Source organism: Varroa destructor, unplaced genomic scaffold (assembly GCF_002443255.2).
Source record: "Varroa destructor unplaced genomic scaffold, Vdes_3.0 BEIS01000003.1, whole genome shotgun sequence".
NCBI lineage: Eukaryota > Metazoa > Arthropoda > Arachnida > Mesostigmata > Varroidae > Varroa > Varroa destructor.
In genome coordinates this window covers 35,271,015-35,288,253 of record NW_019211456.1, presented here as the reverse complement: position 1 = coordinate 35,288,253, position 17,239 = coordinate 35,271,015, and the positions used below count along the sequence as shown (strand labels likewise).

The 17,239-nt window shown below is 40.4% G+C and overlaps 1 protein-coding gene and 1 long non-coding RNA gene across 3 annotated transcripts; one reads left to right on the top strand and one right to left on the bottom strand.

Moving 5' to 3' along the window:
• Positions 1 to 978: 978 nt before the first annotated feature.
• LOC147756879 (uncharacterized) lies at positions 979 to 4,965 on the bottom strand. Its single transcript, XR_015324404.1, has 2 exons — positions 1,933 to 4,965; positions 979 to 1,616 (listed from the first exon to the last, which is right to left on the bottom strand). It is a non-coding gene; the product is annotated as an uncharacterized LOC147756879 (long non-coding RNA).
• A 7,857-nt stretch (positions 4,966 to 12,822) lies between these two features.
• On the top strand, positions 12,823 to 17,003 carry LOC111246990 (kynurenine formamidase-like). Of its 2 annotated transcripts, none has more exons than XM_086983000.1 (6): positions 12,823 to 13,248; positions 14,208 to 14,301; positions 14,700 to 14,869; positions 15,102 to 15,281; positions 15,587 to 15,741; positions 16,218 to 17,003. In XM_086983000.1, exons 2-6 carry the CDS (start codon positions 14,210 to 14,212, stop codon positions 16,485 to 16,487), a joined length of 867 nt encoding a protein of 288 aa, XP_086839126.1. In that variant the 5' UTR covers positions 12,823 to 13,248; positions 14,208 to 14,209; the 3' UTR covers positions 16,488 to 17,003. The 2 variants fall into 2 exon arrangements, with proteins under 2 accessions (XP_086839126.1, XP_022653216.1); XM_022797481.2 differs by having other exon boundaries at positions 12,824 to 13,248; positions 14,198 to 14,301.
• The last annotated feature ends 236 nt before the right edge of the window (positions 17,004 to 17,239 follow it).

Sequence of the window (17,239 nt, the reverse complement as noted above, 5' to 3'; positions counted from 1 at the left end):
AGGAGATGGGCGTCGTACCAGTCACCTAGGAGAACAGCCGCACAGGCAACGCTAGTATCTTTGCAAGAGTCATCTATCGCTATCACAATGTGATTTAGCTTCCACATCCAGTCCGTTTCGAAGTGGTCGCTTGTTGCTCAGAAAAGCTTTCTCAACGCCGGAAGCTCGTTTAGCCAAGTACAGACTTTTAACTCGTTATTTGGAGGAAATTTATATGATCAAGGTTTTTTAATGATAACGACCAATACACTCTATAAGCACTTAACGACAACAGACCCGACTAAGGTTCAGTTAGAAACTGGGCTATAGAAGACAACGGTACGCCGTTTACCAAAGATTAGGTAATGCTGAAAAAACAGCCGCCACCGTTTGGCACCACCTACCAGATTGGCGAAACATTCGCGACCTTGTGCGGGACTTACCATTAGTTAGTACCATTAGTACCGCGTCCTCGTCACAGGCAAAAAATGACATTCTGCTGGCTTAAAGCATGTCCACCCGGCACCTGAATATCTCATGAAAACAAGACCGAGATTAAGCAGAGGGCTTTTGACCTATTGAAGCAAACGCTTAGAAATAATGTATTCAAGCCAACTAAATCCTGATTTGTTTTACACATATTTTGGCTGTAGCGCATTTTTACACTCTTACCTCACTAAGTAATATACACTGTAAGGTAAATTAAGCCACGGCAAAAGAACTATTTTCGTATATCATACTATGGTTTCTCCAACATTTCCGGGCATTACCTCGATTGCGATCCATTCGTTAGCAGTAGTACCTTCTGAACCCTACTCAATGTATGCCAACCCCTATAAGATTCTCACGAAATCATAATGCAGCGTAATTTATCAAACAAGGTTACCAAGCAACGCAGGTTGCCATTGGATAAGAACGCCTATTCGAGTCTTTGGAGATACAGGGGATAAGCAGCTGAGTCTTCCGCTAGCTTAGTTGCAAGTTGTCTTTGGAGCAGCAAACTTATCGCCACTTCAGAAAAACATCCAGTCATTGCCAGCTCCACTGCAGTTACCGAAAAGCTTCTAAGGAGATCCGTGCCGGTAGCAAATAATTCGACTATTCCTAGACAGAAAGTTCCCAGATATCTAGATAGGAATGAGCTTACACAAATGGGCTGAAAGCTGCCATTAGCTTTGGGCACGATCAAAATTTTCGTCTGGTGCAAGCTTGCTGACGAAGGTACATAAATTATGAATCACTTATTCATTAGTGGCATCACAAAGTTTGGGACATCAGCGTACGGTTCACAAGACTGTTGGTACCTGTAACTGTGTTTTTCATAATCTATCACAGCTGCCGCTATCTAAACCAATAACACTAGCGAAAGGATCAAGGCCTCAAAACACAAAAACACTAAGTACTCTAATGGAACTAACGGTGACCCTTTCTTTATTTAGTATGACAGGCAGCACAGACGGTATTTTTTCTGATCCACCTGCCGAACTCTTCGCTATAGCGATGGTACGAAGTGGAAAAGCTGACCTGGTTCTGACGTTATGATCGGTTTTTGAAAGAATAGTCTAGGCAATTTAGTTGCTAGCCAGACGGAGGCGATAACGGAGCTCTGCGAGAGTGTTTATATGCATGACAAGAACCTAAAAAATACAACACCAAAGCTTTATGTTAGAGCAGAGATTCGACTCCAAATATGTTTCTGGAGCTACGTATATAAAAAAGGAAAAACAAAAAAGGTATCCAGTTCTCTGATATTAAATGTTTTTTTGTGTTGTTGGCATAGTAATCCTGTCAATCGATCAGCTCCACTTGGGTTACTCATCTTCTACCAAAACCGGAAATTTACAGTTCCTTTAGCTTTCAACATTCTTAAACACATCTGCAATAGTAGCTCGGTCTTCTTCAAACCTTGGGTTCCATCTAATATTGAATAAAATAAACCACTCGTGTACATACTGTGCATATTGTTTGTTGAACTCGGCCTTGATATCGGCTTCGGTTGGGACCGATTTCCACATTGTTGTTGCTAAAGATGTCGCCACCATTGCCGAAACCGCCGAAAAGCTTTCTGCCGAAATTCATATCTGATCATGGGCTCATCCAACAAGCGGCAGGCTAAGCACAGAACCGATCACTGCGGTGATGTGGACGCTGGCGCTCAAGGTGTTATCAGTACTTCTTTTACTTCTCAGCCTCCACTGCACTATACATACTCGGATTCGTCCTCTAGTTGATTTGGAACGAGACCAACTTCACGTCGAATCGTTTACGCGTCTGGAGACGGCTAATCGGAGAGCCGCCGTCGTCGTATCACTTAACAAACCACTGAAGGGGGACTAACGTCAATTGGCAGCTTCTCGTTACTTTCGCGTTGCGAGGCGACACTGAAGTTTCAGCGGAGACTCGCAAACATCGCCACCCGCTAAGGCAACGTTGGCCGTTTCGAACATCAACATCCGAACGCGATAGGCCTGCAAAAGAAATTAGGCCCGTCTTCTCGACACCGAAGAACTAGCCGCACTAGAGCTAGAGCCGCTAACTAGAATAGGATTTGCAACCAATCGAAAAGCCGAATACTAAATATCGTTGGATCGCGTCGAACATTTTAGTCGTCTAAGCGACGCGCTCGAACACAAACGAAGTAGCACATTCGTTACCAAACAAGAAATCCTATGGCCGTTCAGACAAGATCGATCGATGCGACGACCATCAAATAACAGGGGTGGTCATCCACAGGGACGAGCAAGCGTTACTTTCAGTTTTTGAGAATGCAGTACACATAACTCATTTATGAATAACGTAAAATCAACATTTGTAGGGAAAATATATACACTGACCATGTGACGCATATATTGTGGGGGAAAGATACCTAGTCGGAAGGCGGAAACGATCTTTAAATTTTGTTAGCTGATCAATAGGAAATCATTTTGAAAGCGTTTTTGGCAAATATTCCTTTGTGAATATCCGATTGTTCTTAGTTGCCCAATTCTTAAATAAACTAAATAATTAATAACATATAGTTTTACGAAGCTTCGCTTTTACTATCTAAATTGTCTGTCTTGCATAAAAATAATATAGCACACAATCGTTCAGGTGCATTTGTTCATATAGTGAGTAGTGTAATTTTTTTTTTATTTAAGCTTATAATTTTAGGACGCGGGAACAAGCTCAATAATGCTATTCCTCGTTTGCCGACCATTTCCCTACCAGCCAGGCTATTGTGGTCATCTATAACCTATCTAGTACGACAAAATAGCGCTGGTTTGAGATTGAGTGAAATGTGTCTCTATACATGCACATAGCCATGCCTTGGGTGTCCACAACTATGCTTATATTCATTTAGCCCACACACACACGTACACACCCTCACAGTGGGCCTGGTCAAGGACAACGTGTTTGAGTCAAGAACATCGTATACTGAAATCCAAAGCTGTTTTCTTTGTACGAACTAAAATATCTTCGCATGGATAGCCTCGCAATAGGAAAAAAGAATTCTGTCATCATTTATTTATACCGTTCTTTTCGGTAAATAACGTGTATCAGTAAACGATGACACAAAATTAGGAATATGGCTGCACGGTAAGGGTCACTTCCTAATATATTACAAGTACGAAACGTTGCGAGTCTACTTCTTTTGTTACGTCATCATTTTTACTATGTATTATCTATCGAACATGCGGTATATACATAAAGGTTATTTCATAATTTCACTTATGCTGATTAGACGTAACTGCGTGTTGGGATTAAAAACCTGAATCGTTTATGATGTCACTATGCTTCAGCTGGGTAACCGTACCCAACACCTATTAATTGTAAATTTGGCGTCCAATGAACTTTGCCGTCGCGGGCATTGAAAATTATCCTAGTTTAAGCTGACCAACCAATCCGTTCTTGACCCAGGCCCATATATCATAATTCTTACGTACTAGACATCTGTGTGATTTCCTATTCAATTGTTATAATCGTTGTACACTTATTGTTCCATTAAAAAAATGTTTCATTTCTAATTTTAATGCAGGCGCTACAAGTAATTAGAGTATAACAACTCGTAAAACCAAGGAAAACCCGTCCATCCGGTGCGCCATTATCACCAACCTACCTCGGTAATGCATTGATCCATCGAATAACCGCATTTCTATAAGCGCATTAAAAGTCACATGTGAAAGAAAAAATCATAATCGGCAGAGATCAGTTTCAAACGTGTGCTGTCATGTTTGCCCACGTTCGTCGATTCCACAGATGGCGTTCGATTATGTCGTCTCTTAAACGCCTTTACTATCTAGTAGCAGATGCGAGAAGAACAAAGAGCACTGTTCGACTTGGGAACGCGGTACGGGAGACGGCGATTCGGCGGATAATGGTGACGACATTGCTCTAAGAAGAATAAATAAACATAATGGGAGCAGGAAGCCGAATGGACAAGATCTAGACATGACATGGACACAATGTAAAACGGACAACAGAGAATGAGTGACTTCCGTTCGGCGTATTTCCGCTAGCAGCCGCAAGAGTAGAATTGAAGGGAAGAAGAAAAAGGGTCGTCAACTGGAAAATGGATATAGGGCTAACACAGAAAAAAGAGCCTGTCAGGATGGTCGTTGTTCCTGGAACTCCGGTGAAGAGTTGAACCGAACGATGGGAAGGTGTAGCGGTAAGGTCATTGTCGTGTAGTTTACGGTACACGAATACAGCAGGCGAGTTAACTAACTAGAAAGCAAGCAGGCGACAAAAAAGGCCGCTGGGCAGACGCTATGGCTGTTAGATGCCTAGAAGAAGAATAGCTCGGGAAAATTTACGTATAGAAGCGCCGCCAGCTGCACTATTCAGCTACACCTTTGCAGCCCCCACAGCAGACGGCAATTGGTTGCTGTGAAGCATCAGTTGGTCGGTCAGTACCCTGTTTAAGCGGGACAAGTCTTGCAGTCGGTTATCCATCCGGAAAAGAGCCATCACCATTTTTAGGATGACTGAACTGCGTAGCAATACAAAGATTATATTATGATAATTTAAGAAACGGCCAGCAGTCTTGTTTGTATGATCATGTTTGCATTGCCTTGTGCATTTTTTTAAATGTACAGTGTAAAAATAGTGTGTTTTTTTTAACTCTTTTAAAAATTTTCGACCTATATAGAGGGTACTTATTACATTGAGTTTACTGTAGAATTGCGTCGACCAGGTCTTCAACGTTAAATGTTCTATTAGCTTCATGTATAAGATAGGTGAAAATAAAAAGTCATCTAACTTGCTATTAAAAAGCAAGCAAACACATAATAGTAAATAATGGAATAATAACTAAAATATCATAATGTTTTTTAAATAGTACAGTAATTGCATTTATTTTTCCCTCTCTGTCTCGTTCTCTCTCTCTCTCTCTCTCGCTTCCTGTTTTCCAATTCTATAAATCTCGCAAGCGCCAAAAAGGAGAACTAAGTGAAACTCTGTTTACTTTACAGTCTGATAGTACGTTTTAACCAAGCTTTATGCTCTTCCATGTACGTTAATTCGTCTTACACATGTACCCAATAAACATGCAAATAAATGATGTAGAAGAAATAACGTTTCGGAATTGGGGCATCTTCGAAAGGACACGATCAACTGGATCGTAGAGCAAAGTACTTCGATGTACTATGAACGAAAATTAATCTGCAATCTCCTTGAAGTTGAGCCGTCCCTTCGCGGTACTTCAACACATTCGATTGTGCGCAACTCTATTAGAGACGAAAACATTGGCACATTCACGAGATATATAACAACATGTAATATTTAGAGCCCCCGAGCAGAACATGATGAACTAAAGCTAGAAGGAAATAAAGAGAGCTTGGTGAATTTGTTCTTAAAGGAATGACAAGTTAAGAGGAACTTGACTAAGAATAGTCAGAGCTGGGCCAGGCGATAATGTAAAGAATATGCCCCTTGTATCCAAATGTCGCCCTCATCATTACACTGGTAATGTATGCAAATAGCGTGACGTAATTAAAGGTGCTTAAGTTAATGTTAATGAGCAATCCAATTTAGGTCGGTTAGGTATATTTTAAAGTTCGACTTTGTGTCGTCCATAATGCAGGCAATTCGCTGAGATATTTTGTATCACTATTGAAGTTAGGTAATTTCGGTCATGTGGTGTATTTTCACATTTATTCTGAAGGCCAACTGACTAAAAAGCTCCAGAAGCCCATTGGTACCTTTGACTTGAACAAAATACCCGTGAACGACGATATTATGGAACGCGTCATCATCGATGTCGTCTGCTATCCAAACGTTACAACATGGTAAATTTCGAAAGTACTTCACTGCACACCATGAAAGGCGGGTAAAAGAACGAGCTATTGCGTTTTTCAGAAACGTACAAGCTATAGTTCAAGAAGTTTCGTGTGTTTTTCAAGAACGATAGTTGTTGAAATTGCAGGAGATGGGTGTAAAACCATTCAACTCGTACCAGAAACTCAGAAGCCTGCTACGTAAGTAATTTAGTTTAATCGAGCTTCATGAATAGCCGCGTACGACTAACATTACTTTTAAGAAATTCGGATTAGCAAGTGTCACCTTCTATCGCCTTTAGTGCACCATCTATAACAAACTTAACACTGGTTAATCGAAAACTGTTCGTTTCCAGAATTTTCTCCAAGTTTCGAACGAATAAACTTCCTTCCAACGTGACTGATTGTAGTCTATAGATCACTCGACTTATCTCTGGCAATTCATAGAACGGTAACGGTATTATACAAAACTACTTATTTCTCTCCATTATGTCGGTCTGATGAAATTGTCGGATATTATAATACGGTAGTTTTGCTCGGCTTTGTGTTTCGCTCGAAGCTGTATCTATTTCAAACTCTCTACCTGAAACGTAACAAATCGTTAGATCGACTGAAAAAATGTTAGAAATCACTTGTTACTCTCTCGCTTTCTTTACCGCTTTTCCATTTTCTCTTAGCTTGTTCACTCATCCTGCATTTAATTGAAATCCTCATTTCAAGCGATACCTAGCTTCTTCAGTAAAATATAATAGACTCTAATGTAAATTGAAATAAGATATTAACATATTTGTAGAAGTTAGCATATTATTGTTTCTTTCAGAAGCTAACACTACCGAATCCACTGAAATAGAAGTACTGTAAATATAAGATAACCTGGGGTAAAGACTTAAGGCAGGCAAGTATATGTACTTAAAAGTCGAATGAGCAAATAGTAGCAGGGTCAGTCCCCTTAACCTATGTTGCCTGTCGTTACGCCTTACCACACCGTCACTCCAGCGAATTTCAAAAGCGGCTGCTGAGTCTTAAAGCGGAATTTGAGCCTCCCTTCAATTACGTCTACACGCGGTCATGTGGAACGCAAGTGGCTAACGGCCACGGCCTGCTTACAGCTTACGGCTTATGACCTGCAAGCAATAGGAGCTATTTGCGCCTCTTGGCCCTGTAAACTCCTTAGACCTTCAGGAGCTTTCATATCTAAGCTCATTCAAAGGTAGGACTGAAAGGCATAGCATGGACATGTGACTTAGTTCCTAAGTCTTTACGTGGATAGTGTAGTCTATACAGCGAGCTTAGTAGCTACTCCTTTTATAGCAAGGCATAGAATTCTGAAAGCTGTGGCAAGTTTCTTTCGTCAGATGGCTGAGCCTTCGGTGACGCAAAAAAATCAGCCGTTTTTTAGACAAGACGCGCTGCTTTAGGTTGTTCCAGTTAATGGCGTAATAGGGTCATAAGGAAGCTTCCGATGGCAGGGTGCGTTAGGAAGTCCAGTTAGAATGAAGCAATTCTGGCCTGCACTTCTACAATGAATTCACGCTAGTCTAAAATTAAATGTATACGTGGTAAATAGATGTTGAATCAAATAAACGGAGAAATTTCTTCGCTGGAATAGTAGCTCAGCATTATTATACGACCAATGGCGTAATGAATACGCATCAGACTAGAATATAAATGAGCGTTCTTTATCAGTAAAGGATATGCATTAAGGTGCTATGTTATGCTCTAGGCGCAGCTTGTCTCACTGGTACCGTTGCTGTTCCAGCGAACTCTTCTGATATTCTTAATCCGAACAGCCGCATGTTTTATGTAGCCTACTAATGTGACAAAGGTCATTGTGATAATGTTATGGTAACAAGTTTACTCGCCAACCGGAGAGACATTTAAAGTAATCTGGCTTTAAACTTGGGCCTAAACACCCTTTCATTCTGAAAAATCCGCATTATGGAAGACGATAAATATTGTAACTCTTCTCCCTGCTCAATTGTTCCAATTGCATTTAGTCTTCTCCCCGACGGACCTCTGAAGCACTACAGTATGCTAGTATCTATGCTTATATTTAAGGTGAAGTAGCCGAGTACTAGCCGCGAGAATAGTCTTGGTTTAGACTTATGCTTCCGATAGAAGATTTAAATAAGTTAAACACAACGCAGCTTGTCTATTCCAAATGGAGCGTAAGAAAGTGGCCAGTGGTACTTCAACATTTCGACTTTTACGTTCGGCACCGACGCCAAGCATTCTAGCCGATGGCTGGATCACAACACGAACGGAAAGCCCTATACGTGGGGTTAAGCCTATAGCACGTAAACTCTGCTAAAGTCACCTTTTTTATGTTGGCAGAAGTTGGTTAGCTTGAATTCAAACCATTATAATATACCAGTGATTCCTCATAGGAGATCGATTCTTATGTAGCGCGTTGGTCATAGATGGTCACTCTGTAGAAATAAAGAATCAATATAATAAGTGTAATGTATATATTATATAATAATAGTCAATATAATAATATAGAAATATATATAGCAAACATTGAGTTATTGGCCGAATTGCAGTTATGAAAATGTCCGAGTTTGAGTAAAGATAATAGTAAGAGAAACAGCTGGTTCGTACGACAGGGTTTTTATCGTGTGTATTAATCCAAATTATATAATAACAGTATCCGCAAATTTATGCATATATGTTTGAATATAAACGTTCTGAATGTACATTCGATTTACGTGTTCTCTTATTTACGCGGTCCTGCGGCTGTGAGAACGGCTGATAACTATAGTGAGCGAAGAAGAGATTTCTAACAAAGTCATAGTACCTCCGGGCATTTTAAAAGCACACAGGGCAAACAGCATTGTACATATTTTATCAACGAAGAACAAATAGTTCGACATGCATAAGCAACAGGAAAAACTCCACGACCCCTACGTAACACCGCTGTCGTTCTGAACGATTTGAACCCTACGGGATACTCTCTGCTAGCTACCTCCTCATATTGGAAGCGCATAGCATATCACTAGAAACGCTATAGAGACCAGAAGGGAACCTTTCATAAAAACAGCAGTCTTCTCGAAGTCACGATAATTGCATAGCATTTAGGCGTTTGCGCTGACAAATGAGCGGACTGTCCTATTATTCCTTAAAGGGTTAGCCGAGAGCATCTAGTAGCCTGAGGCAACAAAACCTACGCCTATTCATTTGATAATTATTTCTCGTCTAAGGAACAGGATCAGACCCGGTGGTAGGTACTAACAACAAGACCTTCTGGAGGTCTTGAAAAATATTCTTCAATGCCCAGGGGCATCTTCCAGAGCAGCAGCGAACCTAATGGATCTGTGACCAATAACATAGGCGTGTCATCTACGTATGCCATCTTTTACAGTAGTTGTCAGACTCGATTTTTAACAGAACCGTATTTACAAAAATGACGAACATCCAGAGCCCACGCAGATATACCTAAAGGGCTCCGACACTGACTTTCTTCACGTAGCTCTTAATACGATTCAGCTAAACGGCCTGTCTTCTTCAGACTAAGTGCGAGTTTAACTCGATTGAGGTCAATCCCCAACTGAAAATTTTGTAAAACTATAGATGCGCGTAGGCAGCTAAAGGCTGCCATAAAGTATGCAAACGCCCCAAGGAAGACCACTTATTCTTCATCGTATCGGAAAATTCCGTATCAAAGGTATGCCAAAGCGCCTGTCCTCAACCGTGACCTTTGAAAAGACTGGCCAGAACTTGCAAACTGACTAAATGAGGGCACTGTAAGGGCTTCCGATGTCTTTGCTAGTCATCATCTTCTCGATTTGGATTTGGACGTCTAAGCGACAAGGGTTGTCGAGCAGCTTCTTCCAGCCCGATTTCACGTTTTTCAATCGAACAGAAAAAAAAAACAGTGTTAATTGTTTACACCAACCAATTAACTGAAATATTCTAAGGCATTTTTAGCAGTTTCAAAGTAAGCATTTCGAGTTTTGTTTCGGTTTCAGCTTGCAACTACTAACGTTTTCCACTACTAGTCCTACAATCCCGTCTTGAGATTGTATTCGAAAACCTTCTGAAATGTGAATATACTGACAAGATTTAGTCTAAATATCAGATTGAGGTTTACTACCTCGCAAATTAGTTAGAAACTCTGTAAAAGTGCGTTCTCATAGCTTCAAATAGCTTAAGAATCCTAAAGCTTTGCCTCAAATCGAAATAAACCATAACTTTCAATTTCCCCGTTGCCACAAAGATTCTTCAATAAATTTCCACAACTGAGAGGTATCACCTCTATTAAACAGTTGTATCAAACGATTCGAATGTGCGCCAGTAAAAATGATTCCTAGCAGAGCTACCGTACCTCCTTGAGGTTTCGGAAAGCATCTTAATATGCCGACTCGGATTGATGTGAATGAAATAGCTCATGGACGTAGCTTTTAAAACTCCAAAAGACACGAATAAAATTCGTGCCTCATTCGACCTACAAACTAAGGCCGTACCGTTTACTACCGAAACATCTATCCTGCCCATAATATCACTGAGAAGACACGTTTAGAATAAAGTATCAATATTCATTGCATTACAGGGGTGGAGCCAGTTGATAAACAGGGTCTACTAACTATCAAACACTATTGGAAACGACGAACGGTTTTTCCAAGCACTACAGTAAATACCTTCAAATATGAGTGGTTAATGCCGTGTCTGCAAGAAACATAGCAAGCCATTTCATACTACTCAATCTAAACCAGGATCGAGCCCATTGTGTCTCTAATACCCTCCCAACTAATGCTAGTCACAAAATTCAAATCGGGAAATAGATGGTACTGGCCGTAAACCTATTCATCGTTCCTAGCGTTCAACGGTCTTTATAAATGTTTGCCTGTTCTATAGATCAATTTGAACAACGACTCATATCAAGCCTTAAAACTTGAAAACATCAAGTTCGATCTTTCAAGCAACGAACTGCCTTCCACGGCACAATGTGAGACAGGCGCAATAACGTTTTGGTACAGTTCACCATACGTTTCCTTCTGACAGTTTTTCTTTTTTAGATATGATGCTTGCTGATATCGACCGTGGATAAGTTGACCCAGTCGGTTTTACGAGACGCGTTTTTTTCTCTTTTTTTTTCTCAGTAATATGCTAGATTCAGCCTTGCATCATCATATTAGGCAGACAGCGGGTGGATGATACAAACCTATAATTTGTGCAACATTGCCATCGAAACGGTAACGGTTCTTCTCCTTTGTCCTAGCTTGCCCTATAATATGTGTGTGTTTAAATGTGTAATTTTCCACTTGGCTACAATGGGATGCTTACTAGCCAGCTTATGGATCCACAATGAAAGGTTCGGGTATACGACGGGTATAGCAGTCGTTGTATTGTAGCTACCTCAATGCGTATCATCGTGTAGCCTAGCAATTCCTAGGACTGTGGCTGGCCGCTCGAACTCTTAATTGCGTGTTATCTCATCTCATTTGCTATAGCGGCAGTGGCTAAAGGGATAATAATGTTATAGGATGGATGCTATGTTGTGTCCGTTACTCGTCTGCTGTGTTTTTCCGTGCTGCTGGTCAGTTAAGAAATGGGAGCCTCCCGGGAAATTCTGATGAACACGCGAATTGCATATCCTTGGAGCTCGCATACGGATGTACACGACCAAACAGGAGTCCAAAGAGAATAAGTATCAGTACTACCTATAGCATGGCGCTGGTCGGCCGGCGGCAGCCTCGCCTAGGCAGCTGCGCCTGCGGGTTTGCCTTTATCTCATCCGCGCCTCTCCGCTTGTTCAAGTACGAGCCCGCTTAGAGATGTCAGCGTTAAGCCAGACGGGCTAGCGAAACTTAAATGTTCTTAGGCGAACAAGTATTCGTTTGACGCTTTTAAACATATTCTAGGACAACCTTGATTGTGTATACAAATTTTACTAGTTCTTTCGACAAACGAGTTAGTTCATTCTACTAATATACCGTTCAACCGTTCATGTAAATTGGCTATAAAGCGATGCGGTTTACATCTTAACTGGGCCTCATTTTAAGGTTTAAGCCCATATATACGGGTCGTCTGATTCGTGAGAAATGATTTTTACATCTGATTATCAGAGTTGCTAATAAGCGAAGGATTCTGGCCCAAATAAGGTCCGTTCTGGTATTGTGTAAATCGATACGGAACAGTGGTTCCGAAGTATCACTTACATAAAAGAAAGTCCGCTCGGAAGACTCAGACGAAGATGGTGAGCATCTGCGTTAGATAGCACATCTTCACTGAACATAGCCTTACTAGTTAAACTGTAGAATCCAATTACAGCTTGTCAGATAAAGTATCTAAAAAAATGTCCTACCAGAGATCATGAATATACGGTTCTAGACGTAAATTCTATTTGTGGCCACGTGCACGCAGCGTTTTATGTTGATCTGTAATTGATTAATAGCATAGAGTTGAGTAAATCTGAGATAATAATTCTCGTGTGTCCACTAAGGGCAGCACTGAACGCGTTTTTCGCTTAGCTAACGAGGAGTGAGAGTTAGATGAGAAGCATCTTGAATCTCGTACACAGTCTACGACAAACAAGAAAGAGTCGTCACACTTTTACTACTTAATATGAGTGGCTGACTAGATACGAATGAAAGCTTCGATACGGCCCGTACGCTCTACATTAGCGTCTGGCGTTGGTTTCTCGGTCCTCAATTAGTAGTTGCTGACTGATGGATAGATATGCTCCACGATAAGATTAGCAGACGGACTAATCAGAGAAATAGCTAGAGATATATATGCGAATCCAGCAGTGGCTGCTAACAGGATGCTTATCGGACAGTGTCGCATTAATCTGTGACGTATTGGTTTCGTTCGTCTGTGGAGTTATGTTCGTAACACTGTCCAAACAAAGTGGCAATCAACAGCGCGTATCTACAGCGGGCCCACCGCCGTCTGACGACGACCGCGATCCCTTCGAAAGACAACAGAGTGAGACACCCAACGGTGACCAGGAGCACGAGTAGATTATGCAAAGTGATGCTAATTTCCCGTTGTTGAACATCATACGGATCGAAGGGTATGTGAAATGATCAAATTCAACATTGATGAATAGACGAGTTTTGTGTTTAGCTCTATTGGCATTAGTTGGTATTATCTAGTGGTTGATACGGTTGACAAGAGCGCTCTTCAGCGTCGACGGATATTATTATATTGCTACAAATGAATATTTGCCGAACAAACGTTACTACTGAAAGTATTATGTGAAACAGACGCGAATATTTCTATGCAGGTACAGCTTTAGTGAGTTAGGAGCAACGGCATCAACCGTAGTCGGCCGGAGACGTTAAATCATCACATTCTAAATCGTGCACTGCATTCTTTCGTATTGTACAAACACTTTGTTCCAAGTATGCAACGAATGTATCGCGCATGAGGTGCGAGTATGTCATGAGGAATAATCATGGCAGTATTACGCAATCTTTGAATATAGCTCCAGTTTAACCTCGCAAGTAACGCCCTACCTTAGCGTTACCTCGTGAATTCTAAACGCTAACTCATAGAGCCTGCTTTTTATTTCATCCCATACGTAAAGCTGAGTTTATTTAGAAAAAAAAAAAAAAAATAACCCATATCAAAAAACACTCAAACAAACAAAGCCTGCGTGTATTTTTGTGGTGACTATTTGTCAATATCCAAAAGTGGGATCTTGGCTCAATAGTTTAATTCAGCATTGATCTTTCGTTCCAAATTCACTAGACATGCAGGGATTATCGCTCAATTTAATTATCATTGTTCAGTAAAAATGAGGGTGTACATCAATACAGCCGGTTTCCAGCCTAGGTCACTTCACGTATATCTGAGTATACTAGCTGTTGCCGCTACGCTATCATGGAAACGATATCAATTACCAGAACGGCAAATAGTTTACGCTTAATATATATTTGGCTAGTCACAGAGTGGAAACCCAAACACTTTTTGATCTAGTCAAACATCTAATGTTTAATTATGATTGATCTATAATATAGTTACTTTCAGAAATGGAACCAATGTCAGTCGACAAAGATGTCGACGAGATGTACAACCCCACCAAATGGTCGATGGGCCTTAGAGGCACTGCCAGACTTCTAAGGTAGACGCTTCAAACGATTTTCCATTAATACAGTATCTTTTATCCCACCCATTGAGCTATTCATCACAGCATTGTGCTCTTATTTAGGCACATTTCTCTATGTTCAAATTTGACAGGAGCTTTTAAATGTGTGGGATCTGAAAGCTCGAGCCAACACAATGTATCCATTGACTTCATACTTGATGGCATAGAGACGGAATCCTTGAAAGAAAATTAACTATTGCCACCATCCGGCTCGTGTGGTATTATACGGGAGCTATCAGTTTTTGAGTAAATTAATAGAATTCAACTTGCCGATATTGTTTCCAATGTGTATGACGATTTACTTACTGTACAAGTTTCATCAGCGTGCAGAGAAGTGTGACACTGTCTAATTTAAAATAAACTTGTCCGGGCAGGTGTTTGCAACTATACGAGATTCAAAACCAAAATATAGGCCTTACGGGGCCGATAGAGCATGTTGCGTACGGCCCAGACGAAAGGCAAGGTCTAAATGTGATGCGCTGTAGTGGGACTAGACAGAATGACACAATGCTTGTCTTCATCCATGGAGGCTACTGGATAGAAGGTAGGCACATTGTAATCTCGACTGAAGCTTCTTTGCGCATATAAGGACTGTTTCAGTCAGCGTTACTAGTCTGACGCTTAGGGATTTTGAATACTGAAACTTTCTAACGAAACAAAGCCATTATAATAGAAGTTGCCTAGTCCGTCTAACTATTTTGATTTTGTAAATTTATACATTAAATTCGGTATTGATGCTCGTGAAGATGTTATCATTATTCTATTTGCGGTGGTAGGGGATCGTCATATGCATAACTTTGTTGCACGAGGCATGCATCTTCACAACATCAGCGTGATTACCTTAGGCTATCGTCTAGCCACTAAAGGATCGGGTCTTGATAATTGTGTTGATGATGTGGTTCTGGGCATTGAGAAGATACAAGAAACGTTTCCGACAAGCAACATATTTTTGGCAGGTACGAATGCTTCGAAGTATTTCTTTCGCCTTATGAATCTTGGGGGAACATCTACGAACAAGCTTTATCAGACAAAGTTGTCCGATTTTGGTTTCATTGAATAATATCGAACAGCAGATTTATTGCTATTATGTATATAATTTATCGCGATTCGTGCCTTGATATCACAAATTCACCGCGACTCTGTCATTCGCTGTTAAGCACAGTGTGTGCGTATATAGATGTTCTCTTTTATTCAATGACGACGGGTCGTCCTGCATTATACATAATGTAAATATTATATCGAGTCCTGCCTATCGGTGTAGGACACAGCGCTGGAGGACACCTGCTTATGGCAGCTTTGCCTCGCCTGGCAAGTCTGCAGGGCATTCGAAAAGTGTTCAGTGTTTCGGGTATATATTCGCTCTGGGAAGTCATGCATACCTCAGTTGGCGTCCAGGTCGGCTTTACAAAGGAACAGGTACGTTCGCTGTAATGTTTTACGAATATAACCTCAACTATTCTTGCCATCGACTTGCCTGCATAGAAAATAAACATAACAATCCGAACAAATGTCTACAGACAGTGTAATTTTAGTATAACTATGGCTGTATCTTTCCTATATGAAACAAAGTGTCATTAGGCTTGGTTTCTTGCATGTGCCTTAGGTCGTTCCGAGGCAGCCGGGTCGCCCTGCATACCCCTACTTCTACATATAATGGCTGACTCATATTTGAAACGAGGCGCAAGAAAATGATATTGATATCATCCTATAAATGTTTTACTTCTGACTAACCAATCTGCTTGAAATGTACTTTGCGTTCTCGAAATCCAACCCCTCAATAGCCTTATTTTAAATGCTGTTAAATCAATGTAATATATTAGAAAAAAACATGTATATAACTCTCACTGAAGGGCATATTAAATAAACTTGGGCTTTTCTTTCTTACTTGGCAGTGCGAAAAGTATTCGATTACTCCCCATCCCTGCTACGATATAATGGATCTACAGTTAGTTGTGAGTCAATATGATCCTCCAGGATTCCGTAAGCAAGCGGAGCATTTTGCAGCGTCGATGCAACGGAAACGTTTTCGTAAAAAATTCGTTCAAATTATTCCGAACGAGGACCACTTTAGCCTAGTGGAGAACCTATTCTTCGAAAAGGCTGCGCTCACACTGATCTTTGCAGGATCTTACAGTCCGAATCGAAGGCCCTCGAAGCTTTAAGGACTACCTTTGGTTCCATTAATTGTAGCGCCGTGAAACCTTCGGATGAAAAGGGCTCACTCACAAATGAAGCAATATAGTAACAATTTGGAAATGTAACAACTCCGACCGTTTAAAAAACAATCTATATTTTTCCCTTATTTTCGAGTAGTTACATTAGTAAAATATGTTTTTTTTAATTTTTTCAAAAAGTCACCATCCTCTATCCTAGGGAATCCTCGCCCTCTAAATGCCGATTATAATCTGAGTGCCATGTGCCTCAAAGAGTCTAAGATTTCAAGGTTTCGAATGTATAATATTTTTAAAATACACATTAAAATAAATGAATAATATTGTATTTTAGCTAAATGCGAATAGGTATAGGAAAAATTAATTAGGACGTAAGGTATTGTGAAGTCTCTTAAAAAAATGCTATAGATTCTCCCAGAGTCCTCTGTTTTGTTTCAATCGTAAATTAAAAAACTGCTTATAAATATAAGCGGTTAAATGAAATAAAGACTGCTTCAAAAAGACACATATTCAGTACTCCTTAGTTTACCAGATGATTGGTTAAATATGGCACCTAAGCATTGATTAGGCCCCAAAAAATAAATCGAGCTTTTATCATCGAGGTAAAAAAACTCTGTTACATAATACTGAGGTATTTAATAGGTTGACTTTAACCTCCGGCGTATATGGTCTTAATATAATAAAAGCTAGGGACTTTGTTTTTTCGCGCGGCAATAAATCTCTTAGTTAAAAATGAAATGTAG